Source organism: Paralichthys olivaceus, chromosome 2 (genome assembly GCF_024713975.1).
Source record: "Paralichthys olivaceus isolate ysfri-2021 chromosome 2, ASM2471397v2, whole genome shotgun sequence".
Taxonomy (NCBI): Eukaryota; Metazoa; Chordata; class Actinopteri; order Pleuronectiformes; family Paralichthyidae; genus Paralichthys; species Paralichthys olivaceus.
Window position 1 is genome coordinate 28,672,907 of NC_091094.1, and position 17,199 is coordinate 28,690,105.

The 17,199-nt window shown below is 39.5% G+C and overlaps 1 protein-coding gene across 4 annotated transcripts; it reads left to right on the forward strand.

Moving 5' to 3' along the window:
• Positions 1–282: 282 nt before the first annotated feature.
• Positions 283–16,446, forward strand: usp48 (ubiquitin specific peptidase 48). Of its 4 annotated transcripts, none has more exons than XM_020104317.2 (28): positions 283–436; positions 913–1,050; positions 1,511–1,631; positions 1,799–1,940; positions 2,417–2,544; positions 2,858–2,982; positions 4,097–4,205; positions 5,525–5,658; positions 5,886–5,971; positions 6,200–6,379; positions 6,658–6,795; positions 7,506–7,655; positions 8,115–8,315; positions 8,928–9,039; positions 9,184–9,317; positions 9,963–10,037; positions 11,052–11,176; positions 11,872–11,994; positions 12,186–12,247; positions 12,419–12,529; positions 13,046–13,176; positions 13,654–13,760; positions 13,881–13,988; positions 14,574–14,756; positions 14,872–14,997; positions 15,113–15,161; positions 15,270–15,296; positions 15,761–16,446. In XM_020104317.2, exons 2-28 carry the CDS (start codon positions 917–919, stop codon positions 15,781–15,783), a joined length of 3,144 nt encoding a protein of 1,047 aa, XP_019959876.1. In that variant the 5' UTR covers positions 283–436; positions 913–916; the 3' UTR covers positions 15,784–16,446. The 4 variants fall into 4 exon arrangements, with proteins under 4 accessions (XP_019959876.1, XP_019959874.1, XP_019959878.1 ...); XM_020104315.2 differs by having other exon boundaries at positions 284–444; XM_020104319.2 differs by lacking the exon at positions 283–436 and adding an exon at positions 473–789.
• Positions 16,447–17,199: the final 753 nt, after the last annotated feature.

A 17,199-nucleotide genomic window follows, 5' to 3' on the forward strand; every position in this document is an offset into this window, starting at 1 on the left:
CAGAAACACATCTATTTTTTTTATACTTGTCCTTTACCTCATTTAACTTGAGGTTCCCCTCAGTTCATATTGGATCTATCCAGATGTGAACAAATTATGCATAGCCTACTGTTGGGAGGTGAATAATGATAAGCTTTATATAGCTTTATATATTATTTGTGCAGTGCTTAACTCAATAAAATCCTACATTGTAAGGGCTGGTCGCTGCTTCAACATGGGCAGTGTTGACATGTAAAGACAATGGAGGGCCCACATCCGCGCAGCGCTCCAGTCACAACAGAGAGACGTCCCCCACGTCACGTGTTGACGTCGTGTTGATTTTGAGCGGAGAATAATATATTTATAAACTGACGCAAGGGCGCTAAATCTAAAATAAACCGTGAATAAAATGTAAAAAATACATAAATATTTGGTGAAGCAGCTGCACGCATGAGAGGTTCGATGGTATTTGACCTTTACACAATAAACTCGTTACGTTAGCGTCAGGCAGCGCTAAATGGAAAGTGCAGGGAAAATGACTTGCTAACACTGCCGGTCGGGTTAGCTTCATTTTAGCTAGCTAGCTAACGTTAGCACAAGGGTTATCATTACCTCTGGCGTTACCCAGCATATACTGTTTGTCGTGGTTTCTTTCATTGTGTTGTTCTGTGTGTTTCTGAGATGTGGTACGACACGCTTGACTTTCAAGTGGAATATGATAGTGAGGGGATTGCCAGGCTAACATTTGTAAGCTAGGTTAAGTAGCACTACTTAGCTAACAAGAGCTTCGTAAGAACCAGGCTCCGACCTGTAAGAACTTGGTTAGCTCCTTTTAGCCGGCTATGTTAGCATTCATAGAAACTGCTTTGCTAACCATGGGGCTCTTCTTTTCCGACTCGTGTATCTGACTGTGTGCTGAACGATACATCATAGGATTATGGCGCCCCGCATACAACTGGAGAAAGCGGCTTGGCGTTGGGTGGAAGCGGTGAAACCAGAAGAAATCACACAGGAGCATATCGAGCTAGCATATCGCGTCAACCTCCCGGCCTGCAAGAGAGGAGCCTGCAGGTATGATGGCATTCTGGATGCATATGTTGTGATAGCCTACTCCAGTGAAAATATAAGTAGCAGAAGTTAGATTTAATGTTCAGGGCTCAATACCCAGCTCCACAGAGATACGCTAATTTGCATCAGAAGTCTGGTTCGTTTCATTGTTTGTGGACACATTTTGAATGTTTTTAGAGCTGCTTCGTTGACTTGTTTTTGAACGATTGGGTTGATGCACTCCACTCCTAAACCCCACATACCATAAATAACCATAATACACACGATGGTAGGCAGTAGGCAGCTCAATGTATAACTGTTACAGTGTTGCTGAACTTAATCTTGCTCTGTGGCTTATAGATGTGTATAAATGACTTATTCCAAAGAGTTGATATGATGCATGCATGGAGTTTGTCATGACTCGTATCCCCTAAGCAGGTTGCATTTGGATTTTATCAAAGATAATCATGACTTTATTATGCAGGAGGAACTGCAAAGGGAATCCCAACTGTCTGGTGGGCATTGGTGAGCAGGCATGGCTGGGGGACATAGATGAAAATGCTTTCCATAATATTGATGACCCAAATTCAGAGCGCCGAGACAAGGTATTTCTTTTATCAGGTGCACATACTGCACATTTAATGCTCAGCAGTCTGTTGTAGGTGGACAGCTGAAGACTTGGATGTTATCATCAGAACAAAGCTGGAGCAATATGTTATGACGCATTTGATCCTATCTGTTAATCCATCTCTCTGTCTTTGATTCCTTCCAGAACACATTTGTAGGCCTGACCAACCTGGGTGCAACATGTTATGTCAACACATTCCTGCAAGTGTGGTTCCACAACCTGGAGTTGCGGAGGAGCCTCTATCAGTGCCATAATTCAAGAGCACAGGAACATAACATTGAGTCTGGTACAACTGAGCACTAAATACTGAGGACACTTGTTTATGTTTGTTCATTCTCTGTTTTAAGTTCACGTGTTTTAATAATATTTTGTAAGGTGTTTATGTGCAAACTGTCAGCACTACATTACTCAAACAAATATGCAGGTACTCTGAGAACAGAGCCCTCCAACAGTACTGAACAAATGTGCTAGAAATCATACTCAAAGTAATCATCAATTTATATAAAATTGATGATTTTAATTACAATTAAATTTGCTAACTGATATATATGGCCTGCCAAATTAACACTGGCAATATTGACTGTCGACAGTCATGTCAACATTTCTGCTGTTTGAAATTATCTTACAAAAAAGAAGGCCCATTGACATGATGGCAAGTTTTGGAACTTAAGTAGTACCTACATCACACTGTGAACTTGTATTGATTGCTCTGTAGGTTTTATGAAAGCATTTCCACCTCTCAAACAGACATCTCTTTTTCAGAGTACGAGCCTCAATCCATCTGTGAGCATCTTCAGTATCTGTTTGCACTGCTGCAGAACAGCAACAGAAAGTACATTGATCCTTCAGGGCTGGTTAAAGCACTGGGCCTGGATACAGGACAGCAACAGGTAAATCACTACATAACATCTTGGAAATGATCAAACTTGAACTGATTAAATACATGGCTAGTATCACTGTTGGAAACATGGTGGATATTAATTTTTCTGGTTTTTCCTCATTGTGACAGTCGTGTCAGAATTTTCTCACCTACATCTTTGTTGAGTTTGGTATTGTATTACCTCTGTACCTAATTGGTAAAAAAAATAACACCCAGTAGTTACATTGACAGCTTGAAATTAGTTTTTTGTTGATAACTTGTCTGTTAGCAAGTGGATATTTGGTTTCTTTACAGACCACTGAATTCAAACCTTTCATTTTCAGGATGCCCAGGAGTTTTCAAAGCTATTCTTGTCTCTATTGGAGGACACACTGTCGAAGCAAAAGAACTCAAACCTGCAGAATGTCATTCAGCTGCAGTTCTGTGGACAGTTCTCCTATGTCACTGTGTAAGACCACTTAACACTTAAACATGAATTAAGTTTGTACTTAAAGGCACAGTGTGTAGAATTTAGTGATATCTAGTGTTAAAATTGCATGTCGCAGCTGAACACCCCTCACTTCACCCTCCCCTTCCAAACATGAAAAATGAACTGTGGTAGCCTTTAATTGTCATAATAACTCAAAAGTTTGTCCAGTCTGGACTAATGTAAAAAAACATAGTGGACACCCTAGAGAGGATTCCCTCGATGTAAATATAAAGTATTAAAATATAAATGGTATTTTCTGGGGTAAAGAAAACTACAATTCATACAATTTAGATGAAATGAACTTGTTAAAACATCATGAGGATTATTCAACATTAAATTTCTGCCAATTGTTCCCTTTCACCTAAATCTTACACACTGGACCTTTTAGTGAAAAAGTGTTATATGATAAAGCTATAGACACTGCAACTCCTCAACATGTTACTATTTATATTTAGCTAACTGTGCTTTTGTAAAGTGTGGAAGGGTGTTTTGGAGCTGTTTTTCTCAGTCCCATCCTCTTGGCTGGATTCAAGTCAAAACTACCTTCATTAGATTATTTGTTACCTCGTCTATGTGGAGAATACATTGGTCCTTAGTCTGAGCCTCAGTAAGAAACAAGCTGATCCACAGAGAGTGAGGTGTTAGGCCTTGGCTCATGATAACTAACAGCTGTATGGTTAGCCTTCAAAAAGATTAATTACTTTTGAGTGTTTCAGGTTCTTTTTGAATAGTCATATCATTTTTGACTCATAAAGTTGAATACAGGAACTGATAGACAGAGGTTAAGTTTTCTTGTTGCTCAGAGAGATGTGTTGTTCTTTCTTGTAAAAAAAAAAAAAAAAATTTAAAGTCATGCTATCTGGAGCAAGGTACATACCAGACCTTTTGTTTTGGTTCAGTAAACTTAAAGGGCATGTTTTTACAAGTCACCATTTTGATTGGGTGCAGAATCATGCAGCAGTTCACATATCTTTTTGGTTGACTTACTTTTAAGAGGAATGGAAATACTTTTTAGTATTGAGCCAAAACAAGTGGGAGCCATTTTTTTGAGTGCTGTGGTGGAATCTGATGTCTTGGTTTGGCTGTTTACCAGGTGTAATCAGTGTGGACGATCATCTGCTCTGCCATCCCGATTCTACGAGCTGGAGCTCAACATACAGGGTCACAAGAACCTCAGAGAGTGTGTCACAGAGTTCCTGAAGGTACTGATTATTTACTATCACAGAGTGTCTTTTATCTATTGCAATAAATCATATTTCTGATTTTTATATTGTATCATGTTGAGTGAGTCAGCAACACAACAGTGTCCTGCTCCTTAAGACACACACAACATGAATCCAAACACACAAAGAACTTTGTCAGTGTCCGGGTAGATCTCCTGCCACACATAGTAATGTGTTTTGAGATCATGTGAGGAAATAGTTGATACAAACAGAAACAGATTTTTCAGGATTTCTCTTAGGCCTCTTCTGTCTCCTCTACTCTAACAATTCTGCCATGTTAGAGTCGATGTGTTGCATTAAAACGAACATGTCCAATTTCTCTGTAAGTGCATAATTAATCATCAATTATCAATTCAATTTGATTTTGAGTTTGTATAGCACCAAATCATATTATGCATCGGCTGAAGGCACTTTACACTCACCGGCCACTTTATTAGGTACACCTTGCTAGTACCCCCACACCATTACACCATCACCACCAGCCTGAACCATTGATACTTGAACTTAAACTTCCTTTATTGATCCCACAATGGGAAATTCTTTTTACACTCATTTTACACTTTTTTTACACATGCAGTTCAAACCCACAACCCCACACACAAAGAGGGCTCAAAGACATGCACATGCACATTTTATTTTGGAGAGAGATTGTAGAGTAGAGTAGAGTGATGGATCCATGCTTTCATGTTGTTTACATCAAATTCTGACCCTACCATCTGAATGTCGCAGCTGAAATTGAGACTCATCAGACCAGACAACATTTTCCAATCTTCTATTGTCCAATTTTGTGAGCCTGTGCGAATTGTAGCCTCAGTTTCCTGTTCTTAGCTGACAGGAGTGGCACCCGGTGTGGTCTTCTGCTGCTGTAGCCCATCTGTTACTGTTCCCTTTCTATCATCTCAAACCACTCTGCCTATTCTCCTCTGACCTCTGACATCAACAAGCCATTTTCGTCCACACAACTGCCACTCACTGGATATTTTACTCTTTTTCTGACCATTCTCTTTAAACCCTAGAGAAGGTTGTGCGTGAAAATCTCAGTAGATCAGCAGTTTTGGAAATACTCAGACCAGCCCGTCTGGCACCGATAACCATGCCACGTTCAACATCACTTAACTCCCCTTTCTTCCCCATTCTGATGCTCAGTTTGAACTTCAGCAAGTCGTCTTCACGTCTAGATGCCTAATTGCATTGAGTTGCTGCCATGTGATTGGCTGGGTAAAGTTTGAATACTGCTTTCCATGTCTTGATGAGTGTATTTGTGTGTTCGTAATGGTTCTCCCCTCTGCACCTCGCAGGAGGAGAAGCTGGATGGTGATAACCGCTACTTCTGTGAGAGCTGTCAGAGTAAACAAAGCGCCACCCGAAGGATAAAGCTGCACAGCCTTCCTCCAACCCTTAACCTGCAGCTCATGCGCTTTGTCTTTGATAGGTAAGCCATCACTTTGTAGTACATGGTGTAAAAAAAAAAATACAATAAATTACATAATGTGGCTTTCGAAATAAAATGTTTTTTCTTATTAAATCACTTTGCAAAGTGCTTGATTTAATTTAGATTGTTTGTTTTAGTTAAGGTAGTTGGTTAACTACTGAGGGCAGTGGTATCTAAATTCTGTTTGTGTGAATACAGAAGCTTAAATGACTTTATGTGTTCTTCAGACAAACAGGCCACAAGAAGAAGCTGAACACTTTCATCAGTTTTCCAGAGCAACTGGACATGGGGCAATTTCTGGAAGGAAAACAGGGTATCAGTAGTTTTAATCTCTGTGATACGCACACACACATACACACAATCTGCACTTTGCCTTGCTAGTCAATACACACTGGCATGTGTCATCTATATAAAAGAAAAAAAAGAACTCACAATTCTCTTTTCACCTCAATTTGAAGCAGGGTACAGCAACTTCACTGTTGGAGAAATCTGATATTGTGTTGTTGAGCTTGATGCATGTTTGATCTGACTGTTTTTGCAGACCAGGAGTGTGTTTATGAACTGAGCGCTGTGCTGATCCATCGGGGCATCAGTGCGTACTCAGGCCACTACATTGCCCACGTGAAGGATGCTCGTACTGGCGACTGGTACAAATTCAATGATGAGGAAATTGAGAAGATGGAAGGCAAGAAGCTGCAGCTTGGCATTGAGGAGGACATTGGTGAGCAGTAAATACACACTGACTCCTTCCTGAAAGCCAGGGATACCTTTATTGTTATTCAGTATAATTTGTAATGTAGAATTCTTTTTCGTTATCCATCATATTGTAAGACAGCTGAAAGGCTTGTTGAAAATGTGTATTTTCCACTCTGATGGTGCTTAATTGAAATAAAGAAGCTTAAACAAGTTTAAAACATGAGGTGAGAGTCATCTCTGTAAATCTATACAGTTACACTTTCTGAGTTGTTACTTTTAATTCTTGATCTTCTTGGTCCCTAGCTGAGACAGTGAAGTCCCAGACACGAAAGCCAAAGTGCAGCAAAGGCTACCACTGCTCCAGAAATGCCTACATGCTGGTGTATAAGGTCCAGGAAGAGGAGTGCTCAGATCCCTCTAGGACCAACATCGAGGTGCCAGGTGAGCAGTAGAGATTTACAATGTTCCTTTTTTTGTTGACCCAAATTATTCTTATTCTTAATGATTCTCAGCCTAATACCACTAGGGCTGGGTTGTATGGCCAGAAACATTTTTAAAGTTTAAAACCTGGGGTGGTGTTTAGCTCATCTGGTAGAGCTGCCACTCATCGAGGCTAAGTCTCACCCGCAGCATCTCAGGTTCAATTCCGATCTGCGGCCCTGTGCTCCATGTTTTCCCTCCTCTCTATGTCTGCCCCCCTTCACAGCTTACTCTCTGTCCTTTCCAAATAAAAATAATAAAAAGCCCCAAAAATAAAAGGTTTAAACATGTTGGTGTTCCAGCTGATGTAAGATCTATCTTACACAGTCATAGAGCAACATCCTCCACTTAAATAGTCATGTAGAGACTGAGCAAAGTAGAATCTCTGGGCTTTTCATACCTCGATAGCGAACACAAACTGAGAGCACAGACCAGTATCCAGAAATGATCATTAGTCTTCTTTGCAGAGATGATCAGAGGCAGCGAGCATCTTCACCATGTCACCTGAGACATCAGCTATTGACCTAAAATACCTTTTTGTGCAAGCAGTTGTTTCGCACAATTTAAGCATTATGCAAAAGTCAATTTGAATTGAATTCATTTCTCAGCCCTACCTCCCACCTGGTCTGTGTTGCCTTGTCTAGTGGTTTAATTTGTCTCTTTCCTGCCAGCCTTCCTTCAGAGGTTGGTGGACCAAGACAACCATAAATTTGAAGAGTGGTGCAGTGAAATGGCAGACATGAGAAAACAGAGCGTGGATAAGGGCAAGGCCAAGCATGAGGAGGTGAAGGAACTCTACGAGCTTTTACCCACAAAAGAAGGTCAGTAAAAACATTCCCTCATCACGCAGTCTGCAGTATTTAACATAAACATTGAAGAGAGTTAAATGTTTGTTGTGACTTTAAGTTAGACATTAAAATATAAACAATAAAAGTACATTATAACTATAGAAAGTGTGATAAAGGGACAATCCCACTATTGGAAGATTTAGTTTCACTCATACTATAGCTCCTCTGCCTGTAGTATAACAAGTATTCCACAACACACGGGAACCACGATGCTTTGTGGTTCTTACAAAGCTAAAACTTTATGACATTATTAGATATTAACCCTTTTTGTATTTATTTACATTCAATTCCCATAGATGCATTGTATGTGGACATGTAAGGGAAAATACATGGACAGTTGTTAATTACAGGGGAAGCCTTCATTTAAATAATCAAAACTGAAGATCCTGTGCCTCTTGTTGTTTGATGAACTTCTCTACTTTCTCTCCTCAGGTGAGCCATATGAGTTTATCCCCCTGGATTGGCTGAAGAAGTGGCTGGACGACTCCACTGCCACCAAAGAAATCGACAACTCTTTCTTCCTGTGTTCACACGGCAAACTGCACCCAGACAAGGTGGGAGATTCCAAGAGGGTTTCTCTGCAAGCTGCTCAGCTCCTCTATGAGCGATACGGCGGGGGGCCGAGACTGGACGGTAGGTCTTACAAAGGGTGTGGTCTCTTCTCAAATTAATCTGCTTCAGTTTAAGTGCTATTCATTAAATAGTTAGCAATGTATCAAAACTGTCAGTTTATTATTATCAAATGAAAAATCTGAAAATCATCAAATGAAATATGTGCTCATGTAATCAGAACTATATAGAGTTTGGACTATCCACAGCCTGTTCAATTCTTTTGTAAGCCTGCTAATCCCTCTGTTATATAATAAAACTCAGACTGCTTGATTTTCTGACAACAGTGAAATTAGTGAAGTTAAGTTTTTATTTAGAGTATCTCCATGGCCATTCTTTGTGCAGGTTCTTTACTACAACTAAATAAGATGGCTTGTTAGTGGGACGGTACTGAGCAGGAGGAAGAGTCAAAGAAGCAGCAGCCACAGCTGCCACACATTTTTTGTTGTACTCATTTAAGTCACTAACAAATCATTAACACCAGTAGAAATACTGCTACCTACTTTCTGGAGTTTCTGGAAATACAGTTGTTCGTTACATGAGAAACTCTACACTTAAAGTACATCTCACTCTCGATAAACTGCTCTAAAACCACAATATTTGTCTCTTTCATAACAGTTTCATTTGTTTGTTCAGATTCATCTCTGTGTAGTGAGTGTGTTGGACAGCGATGCCGAGTGCTGCGACTGAAGAACCAGCTCAATGAAGACTACAAGGAGGTCTCTAACCTGGTCAAACGCACGCTCAGGTGAGTAATATTTATTTGAATAAGCACAAAGTGAATAGGAAGTAATTTAGAACTAATGCAGATAAGAGAAAAGGCTTCAAAGGTGCGATAGAGAATTTCACTTGTCTTTATCATGTGTCTTTATTTATTGTGTGTGTGTTCCAGTGGCGAGGGTTACTGGGTGGGCAAAGCATCCCTGCGTAGCTGGAGGCAGTTAGCTTTGGAACAGCTGGAGGAGGATGAACATGAAACCAAATACAGCAATGGCCAGACCAATGGAAAGGGACCCCACATCAAAGGTTGGGGCAATAGACATGATTTTGTTTTTCCTTCTGTGTTCTCTTGTACTTCTGATCTGTCAACCATTGTGTATGGTTCATAGCATTTATTTAGTCTAGAAATTTGCAAACTCCTGACTGAGCATTTCTACTCTGCAAGCACACAGAATAGTAGTGTGAGTGGAGAGGCAAAGTTGTAAGCATTTTCGCTCTTGGGTGCAGAATTGACAGTCTGGCTGATGCTCATGTAGCATAGGCTTTTTGTTTTGACAGCAGTGGTATATATGATCTACGAGGTTTACAGCTGCTACAGGAAAATGTAGAGGAAGGAGATTAGATGATCAGACATAGGCTGGGGTGTGAGGTGTTCAAAGTGACCAATCAAAGAAGGTGAGCATCAACCATTGTCCCTGCCCTTCAAAGTCTCAAAATTCAACTTGATGAGCAAGACTGTTGAATGGTGTTGTGCATTTGTAAGTGCAGAGAAGGGTGAGTTGGCGCAGAAATGCTCCCTCACAAAGACAGTTTTTGTGCTTGCGAATTTTGAGACTTAAACTTGTGTAAATACATTGTCAATCGATGGTGGTTTGGCTTACAATGGCTGACTAAAATCTTAGGATATCCCAACCCTACTATTAACATTCTTGGTGAATTGTTTGGTTGTAGAGTTCAGCTCAGAGCTCTCAGAGGGCAACGAGGATGAGATGAAGACTTTCAATGAAGACATTGTCTGCAGTCATGGTACGTCCTGTTATTAGCAACTATAAACCCTTTAACAATGACATTGTACTACGATTTCAAAGTTGGAAACTTTCTATGGGAATTAACGGGAATAAATCTGAAATTTACAAAATTGGAGGTTGGCCCTCAACAGGGAACTTAAATATAGTTGGGGAAATTATATCGTAGCATAATCTTGGCTAAAACAACCAGATTTACTTCATGTACACTCCTCAATCACATGCACACAGCACACTGCTTACTGCAGGGCTATTGAGGCCACACCCCCTCCATGCACTGTGCATTCCTCCATCACATGCACATCTGATTTCAAGACTATTGAAGCCACACATTTGAGCCCGAGGACTATCTGAAGTCAAGTAAGTTTTGATAACATTATGGGGTAAATATATTTGATCTATAATAGTATTGATGTTTAACTTGGAAATATTAAATAAGAATAGGTGCTAAATGTAAGCTATTTTTCATTTCATCTACCATTTAAGAAGCTATCTTATTATGGTGGCGGTAGCTACCTCAAATGTGATGCTGTTTCTTCAGACTCCTGCAAGATGGTTTTCTGTAACCATACAAGAATTCATACATCAATTGTCAAATATTTTGAAGACCATTCCAGTTGTTTAGCCAACTGTTGAAATGTCATGTTTTTTAATTGTATTATTTTGCATGGATGTCTGCTTATGACAAAACAAAAATATTTACATCTATATTTGGATATGATCCAGTTTGTTTAAATTACCCCCAATTTACAGTTAATTCCCATAAATTCCCAATAATTCCCATAAATTCCCATAATTCTCATGGAAAGTTTCCAATTTGGAATATTTCCAAAATTCCCCACCTTAACTTCCCATGAAAAGTTTCTGGAAATTTACCGGAAATGTTCCGCTCCTTCCAACCCTAATTACGATTAAAGAAAAAAATCTTAACCGCCACCATTGCTATTACAATAGAACCCACAGTTCAATCTTTGATGCACTGGCTCTTAAATGTGTGTGTTTGATCCTTCTGTAGGAGGTCTGACTATTCTCGAGACTGAACGGAAGTTGGTATCCACTGACGTTTGGACCAAGCTAAGGGCATACTTCTCCAAAGCCCCAGAATTCAACCAAGACCAAGAGCCCTGTCAGCAGTGCCTGGTGAGCAAGACATTAGCCATGTTTCTATATAATTGTCAAATTGAAGCATAAGAAGAACCTTTTTTTCTTCTTGTCAAGCACTGGAAAAAGCTGCTACGACAGAACTTATTCAGAAATGATGTTTCTGTAAAACATGTAAACTATTTTTCAAAAAGGCAAAAGCTATCTCAAATGAGCATAAAAACCTTTTTGCTCAGTTTTTTTCACCAAACATTGCCATGGCCATAACCATCAAATCCCATTGCAATTTTCAAAATGTATGTCAGAATAAAGCAAACTATTTAAAAAACATTTAGGGATGCTTTAAACTGGTCCCTCACTTGCATCTTTATTTTTAATTGTTATGTTTTATTTTGACTCCTAACTCTTCAATGTATTTTCTCTTTACCTACTTTGAAATTGTACATGTAAAGGTGGAATTATGCACAGTACTGCTGTTCTGATTGTCAGAAACACTGCAAAAGAGCTGTTATGGCTCTGTTGCTTCACCTTAATCCCAATCATGGAAATAAATGGAATGTTAAAGGGATTTATTCATACTGGGTTCACCCATGAGCCACAGCCACCCCCAAAATAAAGGGAGCCAAACTGATGAAAGGTGTACACAGTAAAGCATCCACAGTTCGTAGATATGTCCAGCAAGTAAGCCATTGAGTAGGTTTTAGAATAAAAAGTTATCGTTGTTGTGTTTCCAGACGCTAGAACAGGAGGAGAAGGACAATGAGGCGATCAGCAAGATGATGGCCCTGGACCAGAAGAACCAGCTGCTCAACCTCTTCCATGAGAAGAATCGGCCAACCCTCGCCAAGTGGCCTCAGGTAGACAGAGCTCGTGTGTGTGTGTGTGTGTGTGTGTGTGTGTGTGTGTGTGTGTGTGTGTGTGTGTGTGTGTGTGTGTGTGTGTGTGTGTGTGTGTGTGTGTGTGTGTGTGCTACAGTTAATACAGTGTCATGACAGATTATCACACTGTGAGTCTGGTAGATGAATTGTTCTCTGGCTTGTCTCTCCAGGGCACAGATGTTCTTTACATAGTTCCTCTATTTTTTGTGGATGAGTGGAGAAAATTCATCAGGTATGTTGTCACATCATGAAAATTACAATTGTCTGTATTCACTTATGATTGTCGGATTCGCTTCATTAGTAATGACTAAAACTGTTTGTAATTTATATGTTTGTTTTACAGTGTGGTTTAGTCAGTATATTAAATTGTATTTTCTTTTTCTCCCATCTGTGTGTTTACCAGGAGACCCACAAAATCCTCTCCAGTGTCTAATGTAGGCAACACTCTGCTTCTCTGCCCCCATGGTGGATTCATGTTTACCTATGACTCCCTGATCAACGGAGATGCACAACAGTGAGTGTTGCTTATCTAAAAGTGACTTGTGGAGTTCACTTGTAAAAGCCAAAATCAACTTATGTATATAGTCAGTGTTAACTCACTTTCTTGTCAAACATTTGCAAGGCCATTTTCTAATTAATTTTTAACATGTCATTCATGTGTCATAGATTGACTACTGTGATACTAGAACTCCACAGAGAACCTCTTACCTTTTCACTATGTGGTTTTCACCCTTAAAAAAATTCCCAGCACATCTAAAAAATGTATAATGTTGCCATCATGGATAAACAACAAACTGGAACAGCAGTTAAACTTCACTAGACCCTTAACTTAGAATGGGCAGTAGTCATGCTTCACGTACAAACTTTACTTTCTTAAGCTACTCTTGCATAGGTCTGAACAGCTGGGTTAATTCATTTAACGTAACTGGCCAAGTTGCATGAATAAAATAAAAATATATGAAGACCTGACTTCAAGTATTACTGACTGCACACTGTTGTGATCTCCTGCTTTGCTGTTTGTCCTGCACAGTATAGCTCTGCTCTGGCCCAACGAATGGGAAGTGATAAGCAGACTCTTCATTGTGGACCAGCCTATCTCCATCCACTGCTTCAAACAAACCACACCAAGTGGACCTACCACCCAGTTCACCACTCAGCCTGGTGAGACTACAGTTATCCAGAATGTTTCACCTTAAACTATTATAGTTTTATTGCAGTCCACTTTAATGCCATCTAATTGACTTCTTTCACAAACTTAAAAATAACATTACACATTTATTTTCAAATGTCAAACATTCACTGCCTGTAGGCATGTTAACTTTTAAATGTATTTTCTGAAATAAAACGTTTTCTTCTTCCTTTGTGGAGAGCAGCAGCTTCGGTGAGCTTGGATTCACAGCTTTTATAAGATGGTAGTGACACTTTTTTAGCATCAAGAAGCATCAAATGTCCATGCAACTTTAAAAAAGTAGAATATTAATGTGGAATTATTTTGATAAATTTAAATGGGCATTTTGAAGCTTAAGCCTTTTTTAAGTTTCTATGTAACACTCCTACAGTTATATACTGGTTATGTTATGTTGACCAATTTTGTGCGTGTGTGTGTGTGTGCGTGCCTGCACGTGTGTGTGTGGTCAGATCTGTGTTGGGAGTGCAGAGAGAGCTTCCTTTTCCAGCAGCAGAGGGACCTCAGAGAGTACACCCAGGCAACCATCTACATCCGGAAAGTCATTGAAGACCAGAGGGTACAATATAAAGCATACTTTCATTTCATTAAACAGACAGCACTGTGTTCACAAATTGCATATTCTAATGTTCAGTCTTAAAGTTTGTGTTTCACATTGCATATATGATATGATGCAAAGATGATAAAGGAGGCAGCTCCGGAGACTAACGGCAGCAGCTCTGAGGCAGAGGACGAGAAAGAAGAACATCCAAAGGTGGATGGAGAGATGGACCCAGACTTTAGCCAGGTAGGTTCACCATGCTACAGCAGTAGATTAAGGGTGACAACACACCCATGATTGTCACCTGACTGCAAGCAGCAGTTGTAAAAGAGGCGACCATAACAGTAGTAAAGGCAGCCAAATACTCCCTGTGTAAATAAAATCAAACTAGACATCGTGGTTGTTATGGTAAATTCCCTTTGTTCACATTATTTTTAAAGAGCATAGAGTAAGACAACTTAAAGCAACATTATGCAACTTTCCCACTTAGAAACAAAGATCTTGTAGATCGAAACATACACATAATTAAGTAAATGAATAATTTACTGGGAGCCATAGAGTGTGAAGACGTAGTGCAGTGAATGATTGTATGTCCTGCATCTGTACATATTGAGCCTGCGTGTTTGCTTATTTATTACCTCCTCAGAAATCACTTTGGTCCTCAAGACTAAAAAAGCGATAAATATAAATACAGACCATTTACCATTTACTTTTTGAAGCACCTGCTCTTTCCGTTTCCAACAAAGCCTTTCCAGATGGTTCTGCATCACAAACAAACCGTGATGTTCAATAATAACGGATTGTATCTAACAAATCATACATTTCTTACAGTCAGAAGATGGTGCAAAGCGGCTAAAGCTGTGTGACAGCAGCACAGCCTCAGCAGCTGCTGTTCCTGTGACCAACATGAACAAACTAGGTGGAACCAGGAGAAGCACCCGGCACAGGAAACTCAGAGGAGAGAAAGCACTCATTGTTTCAGCTAATCAGACACTTAAAGAGTTGAAAATACAGGTGAGGGCTCCAAATTACCAGATCAAGTGTAATAATAATTACATCATTATTAATAGTAATATAATACAGTAAGTCAAAGTTATACAGAAAAACTAACTCCCCTTTGATCTTTTAGATTATGCATGCATTCTCTGTGGCTCCATTTGACCAGAACCTCTCCATTGATGGAAAAAGTCTTACAGACGACTCGGCCACTTTGGGCAGTCTGGGCGTCATTCCAGAGAGCATCATCTGTCTGAAGGTACAGCTTCTTTGAGTCTCCAGTGGCTGGAGTTAACACTGCACCTTTAACTCTGAATTCTTATCTAAATCAATCATCTAAAATCAGAAGCATTCATTCCATTGTTCCTCCTCAGGCTGATGAGCCAATAGCTGACTTTGCTGCAATGGATGACGTCTACCAGGGTAAGGGGCCCTTCACCTCCACTGTAGATGACACATAAGCCTTGATTTATTTCAAAAGAAAAAGTCAAATGATGATAATGTTCTCATAGTCATATCGTTCCTTTGCAGTGGGAATGCCTGAAGAGGGGTTTAAAGGTGAGCATCTGTTATATCTTCATCATGGAGGAAGTCAATGTTTCGTCTACATCAATGCAATAAAGCTGAGGGGTACAACCCTGATGATCAGACTGAACTTACTTCATTATTCTGTTTGAAAACCTTCAGATGTGCGGCCACTGATTCAGAGCTCAGGAGCTTAAACGAATTGTTACATGCCTTTTGCTTTGATTTAGAATTTAGAATTCCCACTTTAATCTGGGAATGCATGGATTTGACCTTACCTGCTTGGTATTAAAGATAAATACATTTAGGTTACGTACTAAATTGTATCTATTTTGACTGTTGTGCTCTAAAATTTGACCACTCTGTTATTTTGTTAAAGTTATAAGATAATTTCATTTGAAAATATTACAATGGATTTGCTGTTGTAGTTGTGTATCTGTGTCTTTTGTTGAAAGTGTTGGTTCTGATTCAGTGTAATTGTTTGTGTCTCTCTGCAGGCACTGGGCTTCTCGGACACTGAGGAAAGCTGTGCTGTAGCCATGCTTGAATTGGGCAGATGACAGATAAATTATCAGAGAAAAGCTTGAATTTGTCAAGTGTCCATATATATAAATAAGTGCTTTGATTTGTTTTTTGTTTTTTAACAATTTGATTCGGCGTTCATTAATAAAACTGTGACATGTTGGAAAGCCGCTGTACAAAGGATTAGCTGGCCTTTGATATTTAAAGTTCCTGGTCATTCTGAAGAACTGTTCAATGTTGAGGAATCTAAGTGGATCTCTGTATTCTAGGCTTGTTTTCAGTTCAGTCCTACTGTTACTTTTGAAAATAAGCTTTGTTTTTCACTATTTTAAATTATGGCAGATGTAATATGAAAGAAAGTGCTTCTCCATGTGTGGAAGCTTGTGTGACTGCACAGTTTTTCAGGTTTGTCAAAGGAATGCACGAGTAATTGTCAAGTATTACAAATATAACTGCTCTCTAATGTTAGAACATTTATTACCTCTATAGCAAATCTATATCCATAATACTCCATGTGGCATTTCGAGACACAGCTACTCTATGTACAGAGGCTGATTCCTGCAAGCGTCTCAGCATTGCAAACCTTGAGTGAGTGCAAGCAGTTAATGTTCTCTTCCTCTGACAGTTATTTCTTATGGACAATAAAGTTATTTTCAAAACACTCTGTCCTAAAATACTTGTATTAAATAATAGAAATGTGGTATTGGTGGTACATTGTTTATTGGAGTAACTACTACAGAACAATGCAGCTCACAGTGGGTATGTTAACCACTAAACCATGCAGGAGCTCCATCATGGTTTCATTCGTTTACCTGGACATGACAAGATGACATGTGCTGTGCATAGAGGTGGTGGGTAAAAACAGCCATGATCATTTACTGTGCTATTGTGAAGTTGGAGTCGTTCAGTCTATTTGATGGAGTACTCCACTGTGCACACAACACGTAACTTGATCTCTCAAGATAATTTACTAAAGGTTCATGTGCGTCTCTACCGAGCTCATCAAGTTTTATTTTCACCTTAGAATGCCATAATGCAATTCTTGCTGCTTTTATAAGCTATACAAGCAATTTAGCCCTGTAGTAAACAGGCAAAAGCAAATGATAATAAAGCATAGGCTAATCATCCATTTACCTGTTCCTACAGGGAGATTGTCTTACTTGTAGGCTATTGTGCGCACAAGATGAAACATCTGACCTGTGACACGCATCCTTGTGTATATGTGGCTCTAGTAGAAACAGGTTTGTGTGCAACACTGTGCTTTACTTCTGCCATGCGCTTCTTAAAACGTTTGCCGAGCTTCATCTGTCAGCACTGAGGAGAAACACTGGTCGGCTTCAACCCAGCTCTCCACTCCATCACTGCTCTAAAGTAAAACGAGCTTGTAGTGAATGTATGTGACAGTTTAACCCGC